General features: G+C 38.3%; 1 protein-coding gene across 2 annotated transcripts in view; it reads left to right on the plus strand.

Moving 5' to 3' along the window:
* The first annotated feature begins 12 nt into the window (after window positions 1-12).
* The window catches only part of sptbn5 (spectrin, beta, non-erythrocytic 5), a 76,084-nt gene continuing 55,554 nt past the window's right edge, over window positions 13-20,542 (plus strand). The window contains exons 1-6 of one of the 2 annotated variants that reach the window (XM_088087149.1): window positions 13-360; window positions 4,946-5,068; window positions 14,410-14,577; window positions 16,062-16,178; window positions 16,324-16,481; window positions 17,438-17,666. In XM_088087149.1, coding sequence (XP_087943275.1) covers window positions 4,955-5,068; window positions 14,410-14,577; window positions 16,062-16,178; window positions 16,324-16,481; window positions 17,438-17,666 — 786 coding nt within the window. In that variant the 5' untranslated portion in view covers window positions 13-360; window positions 4,946-4,954. Of the gene's footprint in view, window positions 361-2,748; window positions 2,931-4,945; window positions 5,069-14,409; window positions 14,578-16,061; window positions 16,179-16,323; window positions 16,482-17,437; window positions 17,667-20,542 lie in introns of those variants that run through there. The other variant, XM_088087148.1, reaches the window with a different exon arrangement.

The following is a 20,542-nucleotide window of genomic DNA, read 5'->3' on the forward strand; positions in this document are numbered from 1 at the left end:
TATTAAAATTCGTAGAAATCCACCGCACCTGGCAGAGCTCAGCCAATCAGAGCCAGGGGGAGGGCTCTACTCAGTGTCAATCACTGCTCGTGCACACGCTGCGCAGCCCCTCCCTCGCGCATGCTCGGCCAAGCTCACCGTCAGCTCGCGGCCTCGGGAGGAGAATTACGACACAATGGCCGAAAAACAAACAACAGCGATGAAAAAACGGCTCTTTCCTCCGCTAACAGCAGCAGACACCGCGAGGACAGAGTCTCAGAGCGAAGACCAAAAACGAGCTAAAAGGAATAAATTCAACCAGCCGAGATAAACACACGGTGACACCCAACAGCTAACGGGAGCGGACAGGACTGCAGACAGGTGAGTCAGCCTCATTTCTGTTTCTCAGGTAAATCATGTTTTTAATGAAGGCGCTGAAACGCTGCAGGCTGTGTGCTGGTACTGTGCTGCTGCTGTGGAGCTAACGCTAGCAAGCTTCCGATGCTAACGCTAGCACGCTTCCGATGCTAACGCCGGTTAGCAGAGTGGCTAAAAACATCTGCGTGAAGTTACCGAACAGTCTCGTCAGTTTGGGTTTATTTCTGATATTTCTGTGATCCGTCACGTTATAATGTTGTCACCATCGCTGTTCTGCTGCGTAGTTAACTCTCTGTTAACACCGATAACTACGATAAAGCTAAAAGCGCATGCTAACGTGTTTAGCCTGTCTCAGCGTGAACCGTGGATGTATCATCCCTTCATTCATTTCTTCAACTCCGCCTGGAAAACTAAAATAAACACAAAACGAGCGAGCATTTCATTTATTTGTTTTTCTGTATAAACCAAATATTGGAAAAGACGTGTTTTTTCTCATTATTCAAACAAATCAAATTTACATTGTTTATTACTGACTTTTTTTAAAAATAATTTTCCGTGGTGTCATTACACTGCGGCTCCACTGCTTCGCGCAAGCGCAGAAGGCAGACGCCGAGAGTGCAGGAGAGGCTCACCGTCGCCACGCAGGGGTTAATACCTGCGGGCGCTGCAGTCTGAGCGGCTCTTACAGGAGATGTAGGTCAGCTGGAGAGCCACCTGCTGGAGGGGCCGCTGGTCGCGCTCTAAAAGCACAAAAACCCCGATAATAGTTCTCTGCGCCCGTCAGCGCCCTTTCTTCATGTTCTGCCCCGAAAATAACAAATGAACAAATAAAGAGAGAAATAACCCAAAACTCAGCGCCCTGCTGTTTCTCATCGTGACCCGCTGACCAGCCTGCGGGCTGAAGACAGAGCCAGGGATGAGATACTGATGCTGACTGATCCGCTCCGCTCTCATTGTCAAACAGTGTCTCCAAATGTCTGCTTTCATTCCCCGCCGGTGTCTCCGAATGTCTGCTCCTTTCTCATTGTCCAGCGGTGTCTCCACCGTGTCTCCGCTGGTGTCTCTGAATGCCCGCTCCGCCCTCAGTCTCCCTGGGTGTCTCCGCGGGTGTCTATGGCGGTGTCCGCTCCGCACTTATTCTCAGCTGATGTCTCAGCAGGTGTTTGTCCTCCTTTTGTCTATAGTTACTATATGAAACTGTAGTTACTATATGAATCTTTGTAGTTACTATATGAAACTGTAGTTACTATATGAATCTTTGTAGTTACTATATGAAACTGTAGTTACTATATGAATCTTTGTAGTTACTATATGAATGTAGCCTGCAGCGGAGGAGCAGGATTGGGAGGAGGAGGAGGAGGAGGTAGATTAGGAGAAGGAGGAGGAGGAGGAGGAGGAGGAGGAGGGACCTGCAGGCTGCTCACCTTCACATTTTCGGGCCCTGTGTCTCCTGAATGTCCCCAGCAGCACGTTCTGTTAACACTGAGTCAGATTTTAAAACCGAGACACAGAAACATGAGAAAATCAGGAAGTGTTTGTTCTGCAGAGTCGTTCCTCTGAAAAGTGTCTCCGGTGATTTCTGAGGGACAAACAGTGTTTGTTGCATAACGTCCGGTCTGACGGCGGGTGGACGTTTGTCATTAATCATCATCCTGACAGGAAACGTCCCTCCTGTCTTTCCTCTCAGCTCCGTTTGTGCTCATCTGTGAATCAGAAATCAGAAATACGAAATTCGGCTTCAGCAGCGAGTCTGCTTTATTAAACCGTGTCCACACACGGATGTGTTGGTGTCTCTGAAGATGGGTTGTTTTTCAGTTTTAGGGAGATGCTCTGATGGGCTTTAACCGACCAGTGCAGTATTTGTTTTTACATGCTACAATATTTTCAGAATAAATTAACTGTAACTTTTTTTTTTTTTTTTTCCAAATTGTGATACTATATTTTTGAGTAGTTTGCTCACCAGTGTTTGGTAACATTTATTGTTTTAAATCGTACATGATCACTTAAAAATATTTATCTTATTTTGTCATATGGTAACATTTATGTTTTAAAGTACATGACTACTTTAAAATAAATATAAATGAACAACTAATTTAATTTAAATCTTTTCAGTGTTTAATCATATGGTAACGTTTATGTTTTAAACTGCACAGGGTCCCTTTTAATTAAAATAAATAATACAGATACAATATTTGTCAGTATTTTGTCATATTATCAACAATATCCTTATCATGAAAATACTTAAATATTGTGTTGTTACTTCAGAGTCATACTGCCCACCCTCTGCCTGTGACATATGAACTATCATCATACTGTCAGTGTGAACTTTGACCCCTGCACCTGCTGTCAGGTGAGCGGAGCTGCTCATGCTGTAAATCCAATGGCTTCAAAGTTCACACACACACACACACACACACACATTACATGAAAACACACTCTTCCTCTTCTTCTTCTTCGGTTTAACTTTTGTTGACAGGCAGAAGCTTCAGACTGGATGTTGTTTTGTGTTTTTTGGATGTCTCACTCTGTCTGACTTTCTGCAGCTGAGAGTTTAAAGAGGCCGACAACAGCAGGTGAGACGTTTCCTCTCTCAGTGTTTATGTGAATGTTTAAGTGTCCTCAGCAGCGACCTGTCCGTCTCTTTTGTTGTCTTTTGTTGTCTCAGAGTGTGATTTACAGATCTGTGCGTGTTCTCTGCTCTGACCTGTTTGTAGTTCTGCTCGATTGATTATCTGCAGCTTATTTTAGTCCTGTGTGTTTGTGCAGCTCAGTTTCCTGCTGACGGGATCACAATCACGTGACGGCCGGGACATGGATTTATATTTAAACGCATATTTTAAAGTGTTTTTACTGCGACACTGAGTGCTGTTTTACAGTTGTTTAACCCTTTGAAACTGGGAAAGACAGCAGTTTTCTTGATGCCTTTTAATGCATTTAAACCTATAAAACCTAAAAAAAATACTGATTTTTACTTCTTTTGAAAACACGACTTAAAAGGCAACGAGCAACTTGGCAAGAGGTTTCTCACAAATTGCAAGAAAATAGAAAAGGTGGAAAAACTGAACTAAAAATTGTTATTGTTGTTGTTCTTATTAATGATAACAAAAGAGAACCTTTTAGTAGTTAATAATAATGGATACAGATATATATTTAGATTTATTCTTTTCTTCTTCTTTAACTTTTTTTCTTGTAATTTCATCTCTTTTTTGACTGTTTAAAAAAATGACTAATAAATCTACCTGCTTTTATTTATTTTTGTTTATTTTTTGTTTTTGCTTAATTCTCAACACAGATGACTCAGCAGGTTTGAGATTTTTTAGGTGTTTGAACTAAAATCTGCAAAGTAACTCGGATAAATGTCGTCAGTAAAAACGACACCTGCGGCAGATCAGGATGATGACACTGTGACTGGATTATGACCGCTCAGGTATTTTTATTTTTTATTGAAGGTGCGGCTGCTTCCGTCAGCATAAATTTAACATTTAAACTGCCGACTCAGCGAAAACCAACTTCAGGCTGGACGATCAGCTGACAGCACATTTATTATTTGTCTCGTTGGTGTTTTTGGATTTTACTTTTATTTATATTTACATTTTACTTTAATTGATATTGTTTCTATTTTATTATTTTCTGCATTTAGATTCTACAAACTGTATAAATGCGTACATACTCAAACTGTGTTTCTCTCACTTTTAACCTTCATACACATTGTGATATTTAGGAGGAAAAAAATATTTGTGATGTTTTTCGTGCTTAAAATTGGACACTACAACAATATCAATATATTGTCATTATTTTAAAATGTATTTATTTATTTATTTTTTAAGTTTTTTTGCCTTAAGGTAACATAATTTACTTGTACTTTTAATACGCCTTCCAGTTACTTTATTCACTGCTGCAGGGTTTATTAACCATTTGAAACTTGTGCAATTTCACCAGATTCTTTACAAGAACATAAGAAGGCAGTGAGTAATATGACAAGAAATCACCCAAAATATTGGCAAGAAAGTTCCCAAAAATTAACTGAAAAATCGTGGAAAAAAGCAAGATATATATATATATATATATATATATATATATATATATATATATATATATATATATATATGTATATGTATATGTATATATGTGTGTGTGTGTGTGTGTGTGTGTATATATATATGTCCTTTATTTAACCAGGTAAAAGACTCGTTGAGAAGAACAAAAACAAAAAAGGAAATGACCTGAGAAGAATCAATTTTTTTCTATAGCATAATTTTAAATAGATAATTACAAATACTGTTTTCTGATTTTTTCCCTATTTTTTGTTAATTTTCTCGATGTGTTTCATACTTCTTTTTCAGAGCATTTGTGTTGTCACCTTTTACTAATTTCTTAGAATTATTGGGATGTTTCTGGTCAAGTTTCTTGTTGCTTTTTTTTCCCGTATTTTGGAAAATAAATGGAATGAAATCTCAGGTTTCAGAGGGTTAAATGCTTGTGAAAGGCGTCTGAACGCAGCACAAAATCGATGATTTCAATCCATGTTTGAAAATATTTAAGTCTTAAAAAATGTATGATTTTTGGGACTTTTTGTGTTTGTTTTCAGCCGATCGGGATGGAGGGCGAGGAGGACGGAGCGGGGCGGGTCAGAGAGCTGCAGGAGCAGAGGATGGCGGTCCAGAAGAAAACCTTCACCAAGTGGATGAACAGCGTCTTCACCAAGAACGGGGTGAGACAGGAACACACCAAAAACAAAAGATTTAACAGTTTCAGTTTACGAAACGTCACAAAACATGGCCCAAAAAATAATCAAGAAATTAATAAACTAGATACAAGAAAATGATCTAAAAATGAGCAAAAAATGGAATAAAGAAAAATTGAAAATTATTATTTTTTGGAATTATTAATATTATTTTTTTTAAAAATTAGATTTATGTTACTGAACTGAGCCGAGTCATGATGCGGCAGACAAACAGAAATATGCTGAGTCGCTGATGGTGGTTACAGTAATAATAACCCGAATGAGACAGCCTGCATGTGTCTGCACACTGATTCAACTACACACACACACACACACACACACACACACACACACACACACACACACACACACACACACACACACACACAGAGCCACAGACACACACAGAGCCGGCATGGAAACAGAGCCACACTGTACCAACACTGACGTGCACCACCACAATAAGAGACGCTTTATTTTGAAAGTACAGACCAGATACGCTCAGATATTTGTCAGATGATTTTTAGACGAATTTTTGTGGTTTTCTGCCGGTCTCAGGCAGAGGGCCCCAAAGAGTCAGGGGGGCCCCTGGACCTGATAACAAATGTTCTGCAAATTGCACAAAATCTGTAGATTAGAAAATTATTTTAAAAAGTCAAAGGAAAAAAACTGTATTGTGTTAAAGAATTCTTATAATTTTTAAACACATTTTCTGTGTCTTTCTTTTCTTTTCTTTTTTCTTTTGTTTTGTTCTGTTGTTTTACTAATTCTTTTCGTACAAAATTCAAAATTATTTATACATATAATCTGCAGTATAATAATATAACTGATTAAATTAAAAAAGAAACTATAACAATAAATAAATACATATATACATACATTTTATTTTAGCTAAGAAAATAGTACAGAGTTTGGTTGATGGCTTTCTGAAGTAGTTTAAAGACACAAAAAGTGCTTATTAAATTATATATTTTTGTTTCATGGTAATTTTAAGTTTTACTTCAGTAAAGTAAAGTATTGAGAAAATTGTGCAGACTTTGGTTGGTGGCTTTCTTGAGTAGTTTAAAGAAAAACTAATATAATAATATAAATAATCCTGTTATTATTATTTGTTACTTCTACTTTAGCAACATGTTGGAAAACAGTACTTTTACTTGTAATAGAGTATTCTTAAAGTGTCATATCATTGTAACTATACTATTAGTTAATGAAGGGAGGAGCTAATTAATTAACTGACATTCATTAAACTCTTTATGGATCAAACAAATGATAAAGTTAAAGGAAACTTTGACAGAAAATTGAACATAAAGCAGAGGTTTGGTTTGATGATGTCACTGATGATGTCACTGTTATTCCTCCTGTTATTTGTTATCAGTCTCTCCCTCCTGATAATCAGCTGTTAGCTGCAGTCTGTCAGCTGAAACACCTTCACATTGAGCGCCTAAACAGTCACACACACACACACACACACACACACACACACACACACACACACACACACACACACACACACACACACACACACACACACACACACACACACACACACACACACACACACACACACACACACACACACACACACACACACACACACACACACACACACACAGCGTCTCTGGCAGGTCTGACAGATTGCAGCCGCCTCTCTCCTCTCTGGATTTCATTTCACGTGTTTTCTCTGATAACTGGATGCCAGCTGCTGGCTGAACACTGAGGCCCGCCTCTGCCGCTCCTCATTCCCAGAATTCCTCTGGGATTTCTGTGGGATGGCAGCAGGGAGGGAAGATGTATGTCTCTATCCACACTGAGGTCATGCCCTCTGTCGTATTTCTGCACATTTTGGAAGTTTATAATGGACTGAGTTCTTTTGTTACACACAAATACTTTTAAGTGTGAACTTCACTTTACAAAAACCTGAATTAAATAATGTAGCTATTAATTTACAACATGTTTAAAAAATAGATCAAATAAATATAATTATTATACTATAACAACAGCAACAATAATGAAGGTGACATATCATATATTACATATAACTATTCTGTTGTATTCTATTCTGTTTAACTATTTTGTTGGCACACTCCTTGGTCCATCATTGAAAATAAAAATAAAATATAGACATAAATTAAATAAATCATTATCACGTAAATATGTAAACCAACAGCACCGCTGTCGTTATACCGCAGTCTAGCTACTGTTGCTAATAAGCTAAGCTACTACGAGAGAAATGCTCATGAACGAGCGCTGTTCGCTTCGAGCACTCGGGTAACTTGTGTGAGCGAGCTAGTGAGCCGGAGTCAGTGCTCGGGTACACTCGGCCACGTTCGGCTGTCGTTAATCACTTCTACGCATGCTCTATGGGCCGGTAGATCCGGGTGTTGTTGTATTCAGATTTATAATAATAGAAAGCATGACTGTCCACTGATGATGTCACGTGAAAATATCAGGAAAATATTCCCAAAGTTGCCAAACCTGGACCTGGACAGACTTCCTGGAGGGACAGGACTGCTTCCTGCTGCAGACTGCAGCAAGATTTTAAGTAGCAGCCTGCCCACTTTATGCAGATATATATATTCTGGTATTCATTTGTTTTGTTTTTTTGTGAGGTGCAATTACTGACTCCGCGGGATTGTTTAACACATTTTACGCACTTTTCATTACTCATTTTCATTCACTAATTTTTCAGTTTTGTCTGTGTTGATGCATGTGTCCTAAATGTAGTCCAGATTGTGTATCTGAGTGTAATCAGTGAATTTGCAGCTCAGCTCCTACAATAAGTCTAAAATACACTGTGGAAACTAAATAGTTACATTCAGACTGTTCAGGTCCAAAAATGCTCCATTGAAACCCATTCAAACTGACATTTTTGATCCCACAGCCATCAGAGCAGAAAAACAGGACTTGTATTATTTCTGGGTGTCATTCTGGGCTTTTGACTCTGAATTTGTCATTTTGACTATTTTCCACCTGATGAGGTCATTTTGACCATATTTGGCATATGGAGGAAATACATGCTATTTCCACTAGGTGACCTGTCACAGTCAATGTAGCTGCTGATCACTGACATTTCCCAGAGTGTGATAATCAAAAAATAATCAAATAAAATAAATGATAATCTACTAAGCATGCAGTATATTGAAAATAATAGTTTTAATTTAAAAACATAGTGGCATCATGATAAAAATCTGGACTTTAAAGAATTAAAATTCTGAAAATTAATGAATATTTAATTTTTATGATCAGGACTGATATTAGTTGAAAAATAAACTCAGTGAAAGTAGAAAATCCTATTTATGTATGATATTTTTTAAAGCTTGATTTTGAAAAGCTCATTTTCTGCTCAAAGCAGTGCCAGTGTGTGTAAAATTAAAGCGGGCCCTAACAGTTACAACTTGACTGCAACCAAAAAAGTGCTTTAATGCTTCAAAATCAGTTATGCTACAAGGCAAAGTGTGTTAACAGGCCAAAAATACCAAGAACAGGCCAATCACATTGTCAGCATCAGCATTAATACAAAATGGACAAGCAATGTTTCATCAATGCTCATCTATCAGACAGACTCTGATGGAAACGTAAAAATGTTACACTCAGCTGGAGAGGGAACTGTTGGTTATCAATTTAATTATTTTTTCACATTTAATTAAAGTTTGGAAAAACCGGCGCACCCGGAGAAAACCATATATACTACAATCGTCTGCTGTTGGTCTTTGGTACTGAATGTGAATGAATTTGCCATCAAATTATTTACATGAAGGCAGCTTAAGAGGGAACTGTTGGCTATTCATTAAACTTTTTTTTTTTCTAATTTAATTAGAATTTGGAAAAACAGGAGCACCCGGAGAAAACCATATATACTACAATCGTCTGCTGTGGGTCTTTGGTACTGAATGGGAATTAATCTATCGTTATATCAGCCCCACAAAAACAGAGTAAACATAAATTATCCCTGTAGTGAACGTCAGGAAACTCAGGGCTTTTCCTGAATAACTCTATTAACATATCTTGTAGTTGGGAAAACCGTTTTTTAAATCTTTTTCTAATAGCAGAACAAAGAGTTGCAGTTCCTCTTCTAGTGGAGGACCAACCACCTTTAATTGTTCTCCTAATATCAGACCAAAGACCTGCCCATCTTGCCCTTTTGTTGGGATGGACAGTAGCAGTTCCCTCTGAATCTCTGTCCTCAGGCTGCTGTGATTCTGGGCCAAGTGTGTCCTTTGAACTACTTTCCTCATTAACTGGGGAAAGAGCAAAACATGGGAAATCGTCCATTGCGAATAGTGGGACACTGGTGTAAGATGAGGGAGAAAGAGTGATGATCCGCTCATCCGAGAAAGCAATGGAAATGGGAGATGAAGAAGGGGAAACCTGGGCCCACGCACCCACATTCACGACCCAATCGGAGAATTCCATTCCAGCAGATAACGATAATTGACTGGATTATGTTTCTCGGTTTTGAAAACACCAGTTCTCAAGTTTGAGGAGGCTCAACGCAAACCAGATGGCCAGTGACAAATGTCTAATCTGACCTCTATTCATAAACTCTCTACGCTTTGAATGTGACGAAAGCAGTGATGTAATCAAACTTCAAAGGCAGAGTTCTCGAATGTGATGACGTAGTTAAGCATGACGTCAGTGGCGTTCCAAGACGCCTGCAAAATGGCGGTCGAGCCAATCGGAAAGATTCGGTGCTGACAGAGTTTCGTCATCTCCATTAAATCCAATGGACCGTTTTTTTTTCATTAATCACTTCTACGCATGCTCTATGGGCCAGTAGATCCGGGTATTTTACACTTTTCTAAACCCGGAAAACGGGTTTTCTCTGCTTCATGCGCCATTGAGCCGCATTGAGCAGCTGTCGTAGGAATGAAGGAGGCTGTATCCAGATTTCACTGTAATACATCCATGGTGGAGTTTAAACGTGTTTCGCTCCTCTCCGTCAGTCGGAATAAATCATGTTTTCTGTCACGTACACTCACCTGATATAACCATCTCCCCACCTGATAACTCACTAAGAGGGCTGTCTTTTCTCCAGTGAGTGTTAATATCTCCCACTTTTTCCGTAATTAATTATTTTAATGCTTTAGTGACTAAAGGCCTTCATTTGCTATTTACGACATCTATTGCTCGTCTGTCCGTCCTGGAAGAGGGATCCCTCACTATCCTCTGCCGCTCTTCCTGAGGTTTCTTCCTCTTTTTTCCCCGTTACAGGGGTTCTTTTTGGGGAGTTTTTCCTCGGTGACGTGAGGGTCTGAGGGCAGAGGGATGTCGTACACTGTAAAGCCCTCTGAGGCAAACCATGTTTTGTGATAATGGGCTCTATAAATAAAACTGACTTGACTTGACTTGACTTAAAGTGTTCGCTTTTAATCGTTAGCAGCGAGAACCTCGGCGCCTACTGTGATATTTAGTGTTTTCAACCGAAGCGGTCTCGTCGAAAGCAGGTTGCATTTTTAAAGTCATTTTCGTGATTCCGTCGATGTCTAACAGTCTGCTCAGAGTGAAAACCTTTTACCCGGGATGAAATTAACGTTTTAATCCGACGTTTCCACCGACCGCAAGTTTGGAAATGCAGCTAGGATCGAAGCTAACATCGGTGCGTTTAACGGTTAGCTTCAGGAGCTAATAGCCTGGAGGCTCGCTAAGCTAACGCCTGTTTTTACCTGTTTAACTTAATGTTAGCTAACAGCAACACATATTTATTCTCATTTAATCAAAAAATGGAAATAGTTTATATATTAAGTACTAACAGTTATCAACTTAAAAAGCCCTGTTCATAATTATGGTAATTATTTGAATACCATATTTATGAACACATAGTAAAAATGAAGTTTTTCATATTATTTTAAAGGGAATTTAAAATGTTAAACTTACATTAAAGCCTAAATGAATGAGCTGTACTCAATTGTGGAAGTCAACAAAGTAATTTATTTACTTTTATGGAGTAAAATATGACCTACTTGTACTTTAAAGTTACTCAGGTTAACCTACTTATTTAAAGACAAGGATCATTTTGTAGTGTTACTTAGTTTGACATTTAACCCTTTAGGGTCCACTTTATTATCACGCACATGTATCGCAGTGTGCACAAAAAGCGTTTTTTTTTTTTTTTACTTTAAAAGAAATTATACATTATTATACATTAATATTGTTTTCTGTTTTCATTGTTAGTTTTTTCAACCAACATCAGCCCTAATCATAATCATCAAATATTCATTTTGGATGAACAGCGTCTTCACCAGTTAACACCGAAACGTCACAAAACATGACCCAAAAAATGATCAAGAAATTAATAAACTAGTTACAAGAAAATGATCTAAAAATGAGCAAAAAAAAAGACATAAAGAAAAAATGAATAAAAGAATTATTATTTTTATTTATTTATTTATTTATTAATTTCTTTATTTATTTTTTAATTTGATTTAATTTTTTAGATTTATGTAACTGAACTGAGCTGAGTCATGATGCGGCAGAAAAACAGAAATATGCTGAGTCGCTGATGGTGGTTACAGTAATAATAACCCGAATGAGACAGCCTGCATGTGTCTGCACACTGATTCAACTACACACACACACACACACACACACACACACACACACACACACCCACACACACACACACACACACACACACACACACACACACACACACACACACACACACACACACACACACACACACACAGAGCCGACATGGAAACACAGCCACACTGTACCAACACTGACGTGCACCACCACAATAAGAGACACTTTATTTTGAAAGTACAGACCAGATACACTCAGATTTTTGTCCGATGATTTTTAGAGGAATTTTAGAATTTTAGAAATCAGAATTTTAACGCTTTAAATGTGCTTTTTGTCATGATGCCATTATGTTTTTACATTAAGAAAACAACAAAAAAATATATATTTTCATTATACTACATGCTAAGTAGATTTTTTTTGGGGGGATAATCACAGCCTGGGGTATGTCATTGATTAGCAGCAAATACTGATTTTTATTTATTATTATTTTTGAGCAGTGTTAAATATTCAGAATAAGACCAAATAAACAAATAAATTAATTAATAAAAAAAAGAAACAAACCCACATTTTACTCTTAACTGTAATCTTCAATTATTTCACATTATAATGAATCCTAAATTACTTTTTACTATAATCACTTACATTTTACTTACAGGTTTTTTTAAAAAAAATGTTTTTAAACTCAACACATTTTTTCGACTCGGCCATCCCCCAAAAGTGAAATACAAATGTATTTTGTATTTGTTCTCACTTTACATGTTTCAAAAATCAACAACCCTCTTAAAAAGTTGCAGTTGTATTCAGAATTGATGCAAATTTCTATTAAGAGTTAATTTTGTTTTTGTTTTTTTCTTCTGCGTCATATTTTGTTTCGGGTGTGATGAACTCGATTATCTTCACGGCGACAGGAAATCAAACTTTTGTTTTTATTTAAAGGCTGTTCAGATAGTCCGACTTCCTGTTTCACCAACAAAAACACACCAGACAAACAACTCCTGCAGCTCGGTGTTACACCCGAACACATCGCTCCACTTCAGCTCGAGCTTTTTACAGCAGAATCCAAAATCTAACCGCGCCCGCAGATCCATTAAAGATTTCCTGCTGACAAACACAGCGATGGAGAAAAAACACAGCACAGCAAATGTTCACATTTTTTATAAAATAATAATAAAAAAAAAAAACTTTACTAAAGCAACATACACATAATGGTCTTATTTTATTATTTTTTTGGATGTACTAAAGCAGAATACATATATTGGTCTTTTTTATTTTCTTTCTTTCTTTCTTTCTTTCTTTCTTTTTGGGTAAAAAGCCTTCGACTGACCAAACCTTTTGCAACAGTCACAACAAAGGAGAAATATAAACCGATGTAAAAGGTGTAGACACTCAAGGCTTATAACAAAAAACCCCAAAACATTTTGTGTATGTTACTTTGGTAAATCCAAAAAAACATAAATAGTAATATTAATAAAAGTTAATGTGAACATTTGCTGTTAGTGGCGTTTTGATCTCCATCACTGTGATTGTCAATAGGAACATATAATAATAATAATGCTGATTATTATTCTAATAAATCAGCAGGCCCGTTGGCGTTGCGTTCACAGAGGTAGAGGTCGTTGCAGGAAGAGGCGGAGGACTTTGTTTTTTTCGGAGCAGTAAATCAGGCGCTCCTCTGGGTCTAAATTTAGAGCCGGCGCTCCTCTTGTTGGCAGGAACGTCTCCACTTGACGAGCAGCTCTCAGCTGAAAGATGTTCGCTGACCTGCAGATAACCAGGATGTCCTGACGCACAGCGGACAGAGACGTTATGTAACGCACTTCACTCCACTCTCAGGATGATTTAAGGGAAACTAACTCTTTGACTTTGAACTTCCTGTCAGTCACAGAGCTGTAAACAAGTCTCACGCTACGAAATATGAAGAGGTGAAAGCAATATTCAAATCTTTAACTTAAGTACAAAAATATTAAAGAAAAAAAACTCCATCACAAGTAAAAGTACAGATTCTTACTTAAAGGTAATGAAGAGGAGGGTTACAGCTAACAAAAGCTGTTTAAGTGTTTAAACTGTGAAACTGTCCTTCAGAGTAAAGAAGTATTATCAGTGTAATGCAGTAAAAGCATCAGCAGTAACTAATCATTCTGCAGTAAAGTACTTACTATAAAGTGCTGGAACGCTTTTGTGCCAATCAGATTGTGTCACGATATTTTGGTGCCGATTCAATTTTTATTGCAATTCTACAAGAGCTGTGATTTGATAGTATCAGTTCCTGCAAATTTCTTGTCCTTCTTATAAAAAACAAAAGTTGAATCATATTCTTCAAGAGATCATGAGTCAAATTTCCAAAAACAGCGCACATCACGTGAGTCTGGCATTTATTTCAACTGCATAGAAAATGGTAAATGACATGACAAACTGCTACTTTTTCCCCCATTTTTTTGTCTCACAAGATATGGAAAAAATCATTTTCAGTGGGAAAAGGTGGTTTAGTTTGATATTAACTATCTTCAGTTAAAGAGAGAGGAGGAGAATGTGTCAAATTACAAGAACAGAAAAGAAAAGTGTCTTTGTTTCAGCTTAATTTGGTGAATAATGCACCCATATTCTCCCATAAATAAATTAAATACCAAAGACTTTTCGACTTGACGCGACTTGAATGTAACCATGTTGCAGAAATCAGAAAGCAGTTTTTTGAGAGGAGTTTAGACTGAAGAAATTTGAATATGGATGAATGAAAAACCTAATTTGGGTCGTAACTCAACATCACAGACTGAAGGATTTTGGTGTTTACCTGTCTCCTCCTGCAGGAGAACGTGGAGCTGACCGACGTTTACACGGAGCTGAAGACCGGAGTCGTCCTCATCCGTCTGCTGGAGCTCATCTCCAGAGAGACGCTGCCTCCGCCCAGCCGCCGCAAACTGAGAGTCCACTGTCTGGAGAACAACAGCATCGCCATCAGCTTCCTCAAAACCAAGGTAACGCACCTGTCAATCAGTGATGCACCATGCATCATGTCCTCTCATCGTGTCCTCTCATCGTGTCCTCTCATCATGTCCCCGTCACACACACACTGAGCAGGAGGAGGGAGGGGGGAGACGGCGGCCGCTTGTGTTCAGGGGTTACTGTAAGCAGTGAGCATGCTAATAAATGACAGTATGTAGGACTGGATCAAGACATTTTGGTGTCTTAGAAGAGATTGGATTGGAATATTCAGCAGCAGCAACAACAACAACAACAACAACAACAACAACAACAACAACAACAACAACAACAACAACAACAACAACAACAACAACAACAACAACAACAACAACAACAACAACAACAACAACAACAACAACAACAACAACGGCAGCAGCAGTTCCTCAGAGAGCACCAATAACAGCCTAAATGTTCCCGCCTCAGTGAGATGTGTAGATGCAGATTAGAAGTTTCTTCTCCTGCAGCTGCTGGAGCTTCTGCTAAAGCTTACACATCTGGACACTTGGAGAGGACAGTAACTGGCATCAGTAACTCATCCCAGACTTTGTCTTCAGTCCACAGCGCCGGCAGGTGTGGTGCAGGCTGGTCAGCAGGTCAATGATGAGGAACAACAGGGGCGCTGAGTTTAGGATTATTTCTCTCTTTATTTCAAGGCAGAACATGGAGAAAGGGCGCTAACGGGCGCAGAGAATTATTATAGTTTTTTGTTGTTTTTTTTTTTTAGTGCGACCAGCGGTGCCCCTCCGGCGTGTGGCACTCTAGGCGACCTCCTAAGTCACTTAATGTTTCTCCTGTTGCGTTTTTTGAAAACAACGCCGCTGAGAGGCTCCGAAAAGCCGCTAAAAGTTGGCGCGTTAGCAGTCCTCTCCTCCATCACCCTGGGACCTTAGATCGTCTTGTTTGTTGGTTTTTGGACGTCAAAATGTTGTTTTACTGCATAACATCGTAACAGTGTCCCCTACACTACAGCGAAAACACCAACTGACAGAAAATCTTGTCACTGGCAGGGATAGAGTTAAAAAAGAGAAAGAAACAATGGGTTAAACCTGCTGCTGACTGATAACATGTTGTGGACTGATCTAGCAGCAGCAGTTTGATGCAGCATAATGCAGTGTGTGTGGGACTGGAGGAGTGAAACCATGGCAACACAGGACAAATCAAAGCATTATTATGTTTATTATCATCGGTTCTATTTATCAGCCAAAAATGGTATTGTGGGAATTATCGGTATGACGTCATAAGTCCCATTATAGGGCAGATAATTATTGGTCCTGATAATTATTGTGCATCCCTACAAATAATCAGGAGTCCTAAAAACTCACTCAGGTAACTCACCTGTCCATGTCTCTCAGAATTATTATTATTATTATTATTCATTCATTCATGCTGCGGCGCCATAAACCGTGAATCTGATTCTGTATATTCTACCTGCAGTCCGTCCAGCTCTAAAACAACCAATCACTGTCTCTCCTGTCAGATTCGGGTGGATCTGATTGGTCCGGAGAACGTGGTGGACGGGGACCGGACGCTGATCCTGGGTCTGCTGTGGATCATCATCCTCAGGTTCCAGATCGGACCCATCAACCTGGACGAGGTCGGGAATCAAACCCACAACCTGCAGTGTGGCTGTCTTACAAAAGTTATCAGTGAATTCAACATCATGTTGTCTCCTTTTTCTTTTATGTCTCTGCCTTCTGTTTCTCCTCATCTCCTCATCTCCTCCTGGTCTCCTCCCTCAGGTGGGAGGCGCAGGCAGCGTCGCTCATCGATCCGCGAAGGAAGCTTTGCTTATCTGGTGTCAGAGGAAAACGTCCGGTTATGACGGCGTCGACGTGCAGGACTTCTCGTCCAGCTGGAGGAGTGGACTCGCTTTCAACGCCCTCATTCACGCACACCGGTAACACACACACACACATACACACACACACACACACACATCAGAAGTGTACTTTTGTGTATCAAATGTTTTGGTAAACTAAATATACCTGGAAAGTTTTGGAAAAGTCATGAAAATCTGTTTCACAAACATGTATAATTACACATGATGTGTTTAGAATTTTGTTTTTACAATTTCTGGCTGTGACAAATGGTGTCACTTTGGTGATTTTTAAAGAAAATATGCCTTCCAAACCCACAGGCATGTTTAAAAGAGAAAAAACTTTGCCAAAATATTTTCTTTGAAGATTTTAAAAAAGCGCCAAAAATTCTGGAAGAAACAGTTTTTAAATTGCCAAAATATTTTTTTGAATATTGAAAAAAAAAAAATTTAAATATCCCTCCAAATTGCCAAAAAATATCAGAGAAAAAATCCTTTTCTTCCCTGTTTTCTTCCAAAATCAATTAACCAATATTTTTTTTTCTTTTTTTGTAAATTGCCAAAATATTTTCGTTGGGTTTTTTTTAAATCCCCCCAAATTGCCAAAAATTCTAAAAGAAACAAAAAAATTTCTTCAAAAGTCACAGAATTTGTTTTTATTTCTAAAATATTTTCTTTGAATATTTTAAAAAAAACCCAAAATTGCAAAAAATCTTCTTTTTGCTAAAAGAAGAAGAAAAAGTTTTCTTTAAAATGGCCAAATAATTTTTTTTTAATCAAAATAAAATGGCTAAAATAAAGAAAACATTCCTTCCAAAGTCGCGGGCATGTTTTCTTTAAAAGTTATATATTTTTTAAAAAGTTAATATACAGTAAAGAAAAAGAAGCAGTGATGAGTATTGATGATCTCTTCAGTGAATGTATGATCTTTGCCTCAAAGTCCTGGAAAAGTCCTGGAAAGTTATTGATTAAAATGTGTATGAACCTTGAGTAGAAATATCTTTTTTTTCATCCTCCGTACTTTTGCTCCATCCCAGGCCTGACCTTTTTGACTACCGCCGTCTCCATGGCGACGACCCGCGCCGCAACCTGGAGCACGCCTTCTCATTGGCGGAGCGGGAGTTCGGGATCATGCAGCTGCTGGAGGTGGAGGACATGGTGGTCCCCCATCCGGACGAGAAGTCCATCATGACCTACGTGTCCCTGTACTACCACTACTTCTCCAGGATGAAGCAGGGACAGACCATCCAGAAGAGACTCGCCAAGGTCGGATCACCTCAAACACTTGAACCACTGTCCTAAAACACACACACACACACACACACGCAGCTCAAGTTCACGTTACAACAAATGCCGCACTTGAATATGATTTAGAGGTGCTTTTACTTCAAGTGTTTCCGTTTTATTATTCTTTATAGTCTTACTCCACTTACCACAAAGACCAATCATTAGCCTGTAAATAATAATAATAATAAAAAATAACAGCTTGGATATATGTAGCGTAGCTGCACCTGTAAACATAATGTAGCTCTAGCGTGTTTATGTGTGACGTTTTGTGTAACATCATATACGTTTTTCAAAGTAATGATGTTAAGAAAATGGAAAAAACCCCATTTGTTCTAAAATGAAGGACTGCACAGTTTTCTGCAACAATGAGCAAAAGGTATAAAGAGTATCTGCAGAAGTAATACTCCAAAAGATGTGTGTTGTTGTCATGCATAGATACAGATGGTCTCGGGAACTGATTGTAGTAGTAGTGGCTGTAGTCGTAGAAGTTGAAGTAGTTGTAGTCGTAAGTGTTATCGTGATTGTTGTAGTTGTAGTACTTGTGGTAGCAGAGGTAGTAGTAGTAGTTGTTGTAGTGGTTGTTGTTGTAGTAATAATAGTAGCTGAGGTTGTTGTAGTAGTAGCAGTAGCAGTAGTAGTAGTAGTAGTTGTAATTGTAGTACTAGTAGTATTAGTTGTAGTTGTTGTTGTTGTTGTAGTAGTAGTAGTAAAACTGAGGGTAGCTGTGGCAGAGTAGGATCTCAGCTGCTGCTCTGACATCAGATATTTTTACAGACACACAAACTGTCCAAATCATGGACTCTGCTGCCCTCTGCTGTCTGATTCAAACACACCTGGTTCACTTACTGCAGGTAACTGTGACATAAAGGTAACTATAGAAACATTCACTGCCTGTCGTCACTGCTGTGGGAAACTCAGCACACACAGTTCATAGGTTACTGTTACATATAGGTGACTGTACTCCCTCTGCTGGCTCTCACTCACGCCGTGACTTCCTCTAATCCATCAGCCTCCTCCTCCTCCTCCTCCTCCTGTCAGTCGGTCAGTGTGGATTACTGCTGGATTAGATTCACCTGCTGACAGAGTTACAGCACACAGAACCAACAACAACACCGTCCATGAGTCTAATTATTACTCAGCAGTACACAAAAAATAAAGATTTTATATCCATTTCAAACTGTAAGGAGGAAAAAACACAAGTAAACTAATAAAGAATATGATAAATAAAAATATATATAAATAAAACACCCACATGAGAGAAAAAGCAACATAAATGTAAAGAATAAAATGTGGCCCACCTTTTAAATCATATTTATCATATAAATTCTTTGCAGAATCAGACAGTTATTAAAGTCGTGATGTGGTGGTTGAATACAACTGAATAAATTTACTGAAATACTGTTATTCAGTACAAATTTGAGGTTCTTATCATATATTTGAGTATACTTATTTTATTATTTTCTTAACATGATGCCACTTTTCCTTGTGGTCCACGACATTTCAGAGGGAAATACTGTGCTTTTTCCTTCACTGTACTTATCTGACAGCTTCAGTTACTACTTCAGTTACTACGTGTGAAAATGTATAAGCACAACTGAAATGATCAATCCATAATTTCGGTTTATGCACGATTATATCCGAGTTCTTATTGTTTATTACTGTAATTCTTTACATTTTTACACACTTTAAACACGTGGCACATTATACACACTTTTATTTTTAATTATTTACATGCTAGTGCTAATTGTTTTTTTGTGTATCTTTACTTCTTTTTTTAACACATTTTACATACCCAGTGCATTATACTGTACATATATTTTTAAATATCCACACAGAAGTGTTAATTGTTTTACTATCACTCGAGGCTGTTTCTATTTTGTATTTCTATTTTTACACACTTTTTGATTGTACTTATTTCTTCTTGGTGCAATTCTCTATTCTTGGCATCAGAGCAACTGTGATGAACCACAGTTTTCTCTCCCAGGTATCAGTGAAGTATTTCTTTCAAGAAATTATTTATTTCTTTCAGGTTTCTCTTTGCCTTTTTTTCCAGTGTTTTTTAAATGAATTAAGCCAATTTGCCGAGGGTTAAAAGTACTAAATACTGGGAAAGAAATGCAGTGGAAGAAAAGTGACGCTGGTCCAGGTTTTAAAGGGTTAACAGCGCAGCATCAGTACTTTTACTTGTCACCTCTGTCTATTGGATTAATGTGGTGATGTTTCGTGTTGGTTGGTCATGTGACCGTGGAGCCTTTCTACGCCATGTAGTTGAGTGTGGGCGGGGCCGCACACGCTAAGCCTATCAGATGAGATCACGCGCTCGGAGACGCTGCAGCAGAGACGAGTCATTCACAGAGCTGCACACCTTCACCTGCTGTCTGATCGCAGAAACAGGAGAAACAGGAGGAGTTCAGTCTGTGTCAGCTCAGTCCAGACTAAACTACCAAGGATCTCACTGTGGATTTAGCGGCCGTTTGATGCTGATGTCTTTGTTGTCGGTTATCTCTGTTGGGTTTGTGGTAAGCTTATAATGTTTGTTTTGAGAGCTGCAGAGTTGTAAGTGTGGAGAACAGATGCTGCTTTTCAGTCTGCGTGTCGACTAGAAAGTTGTCTTTCACTTTTTCAGCTTTGCCCGGGTTTGATCCGGTAACTCTTGGACTCAACTTCTGATGCGAATGTTTGCTGTGGTGTAAAACGTCCTCTAAAATGTTCACTTTCCCATCAATATTTCTGTTTGTGTTAGACCTTAAAGCCAAATTGAACACACAATATTTTTCACCGATGTGATTAAGTACCTTAATTTTCCAGGTGTTTAATTCACTGTAGAAGACAAAAAGAGACATTTATGTGTTGCT

This window comes from Plectropomus leopardus, chromosome 14 (assembly GCF_026936395.1).
Source record: "Plectropomus leopardus strain MGB_pleo_1.0 chromosome 14, ASM2693639v1, whole genome shotgun sequence".
Taxonomy (NCBI): Eukaryota; Metazoa; Chordata; class Actinopteri; order Perciformes; family Serranidae; genus Plectropomus; species Plectropomus leopardus.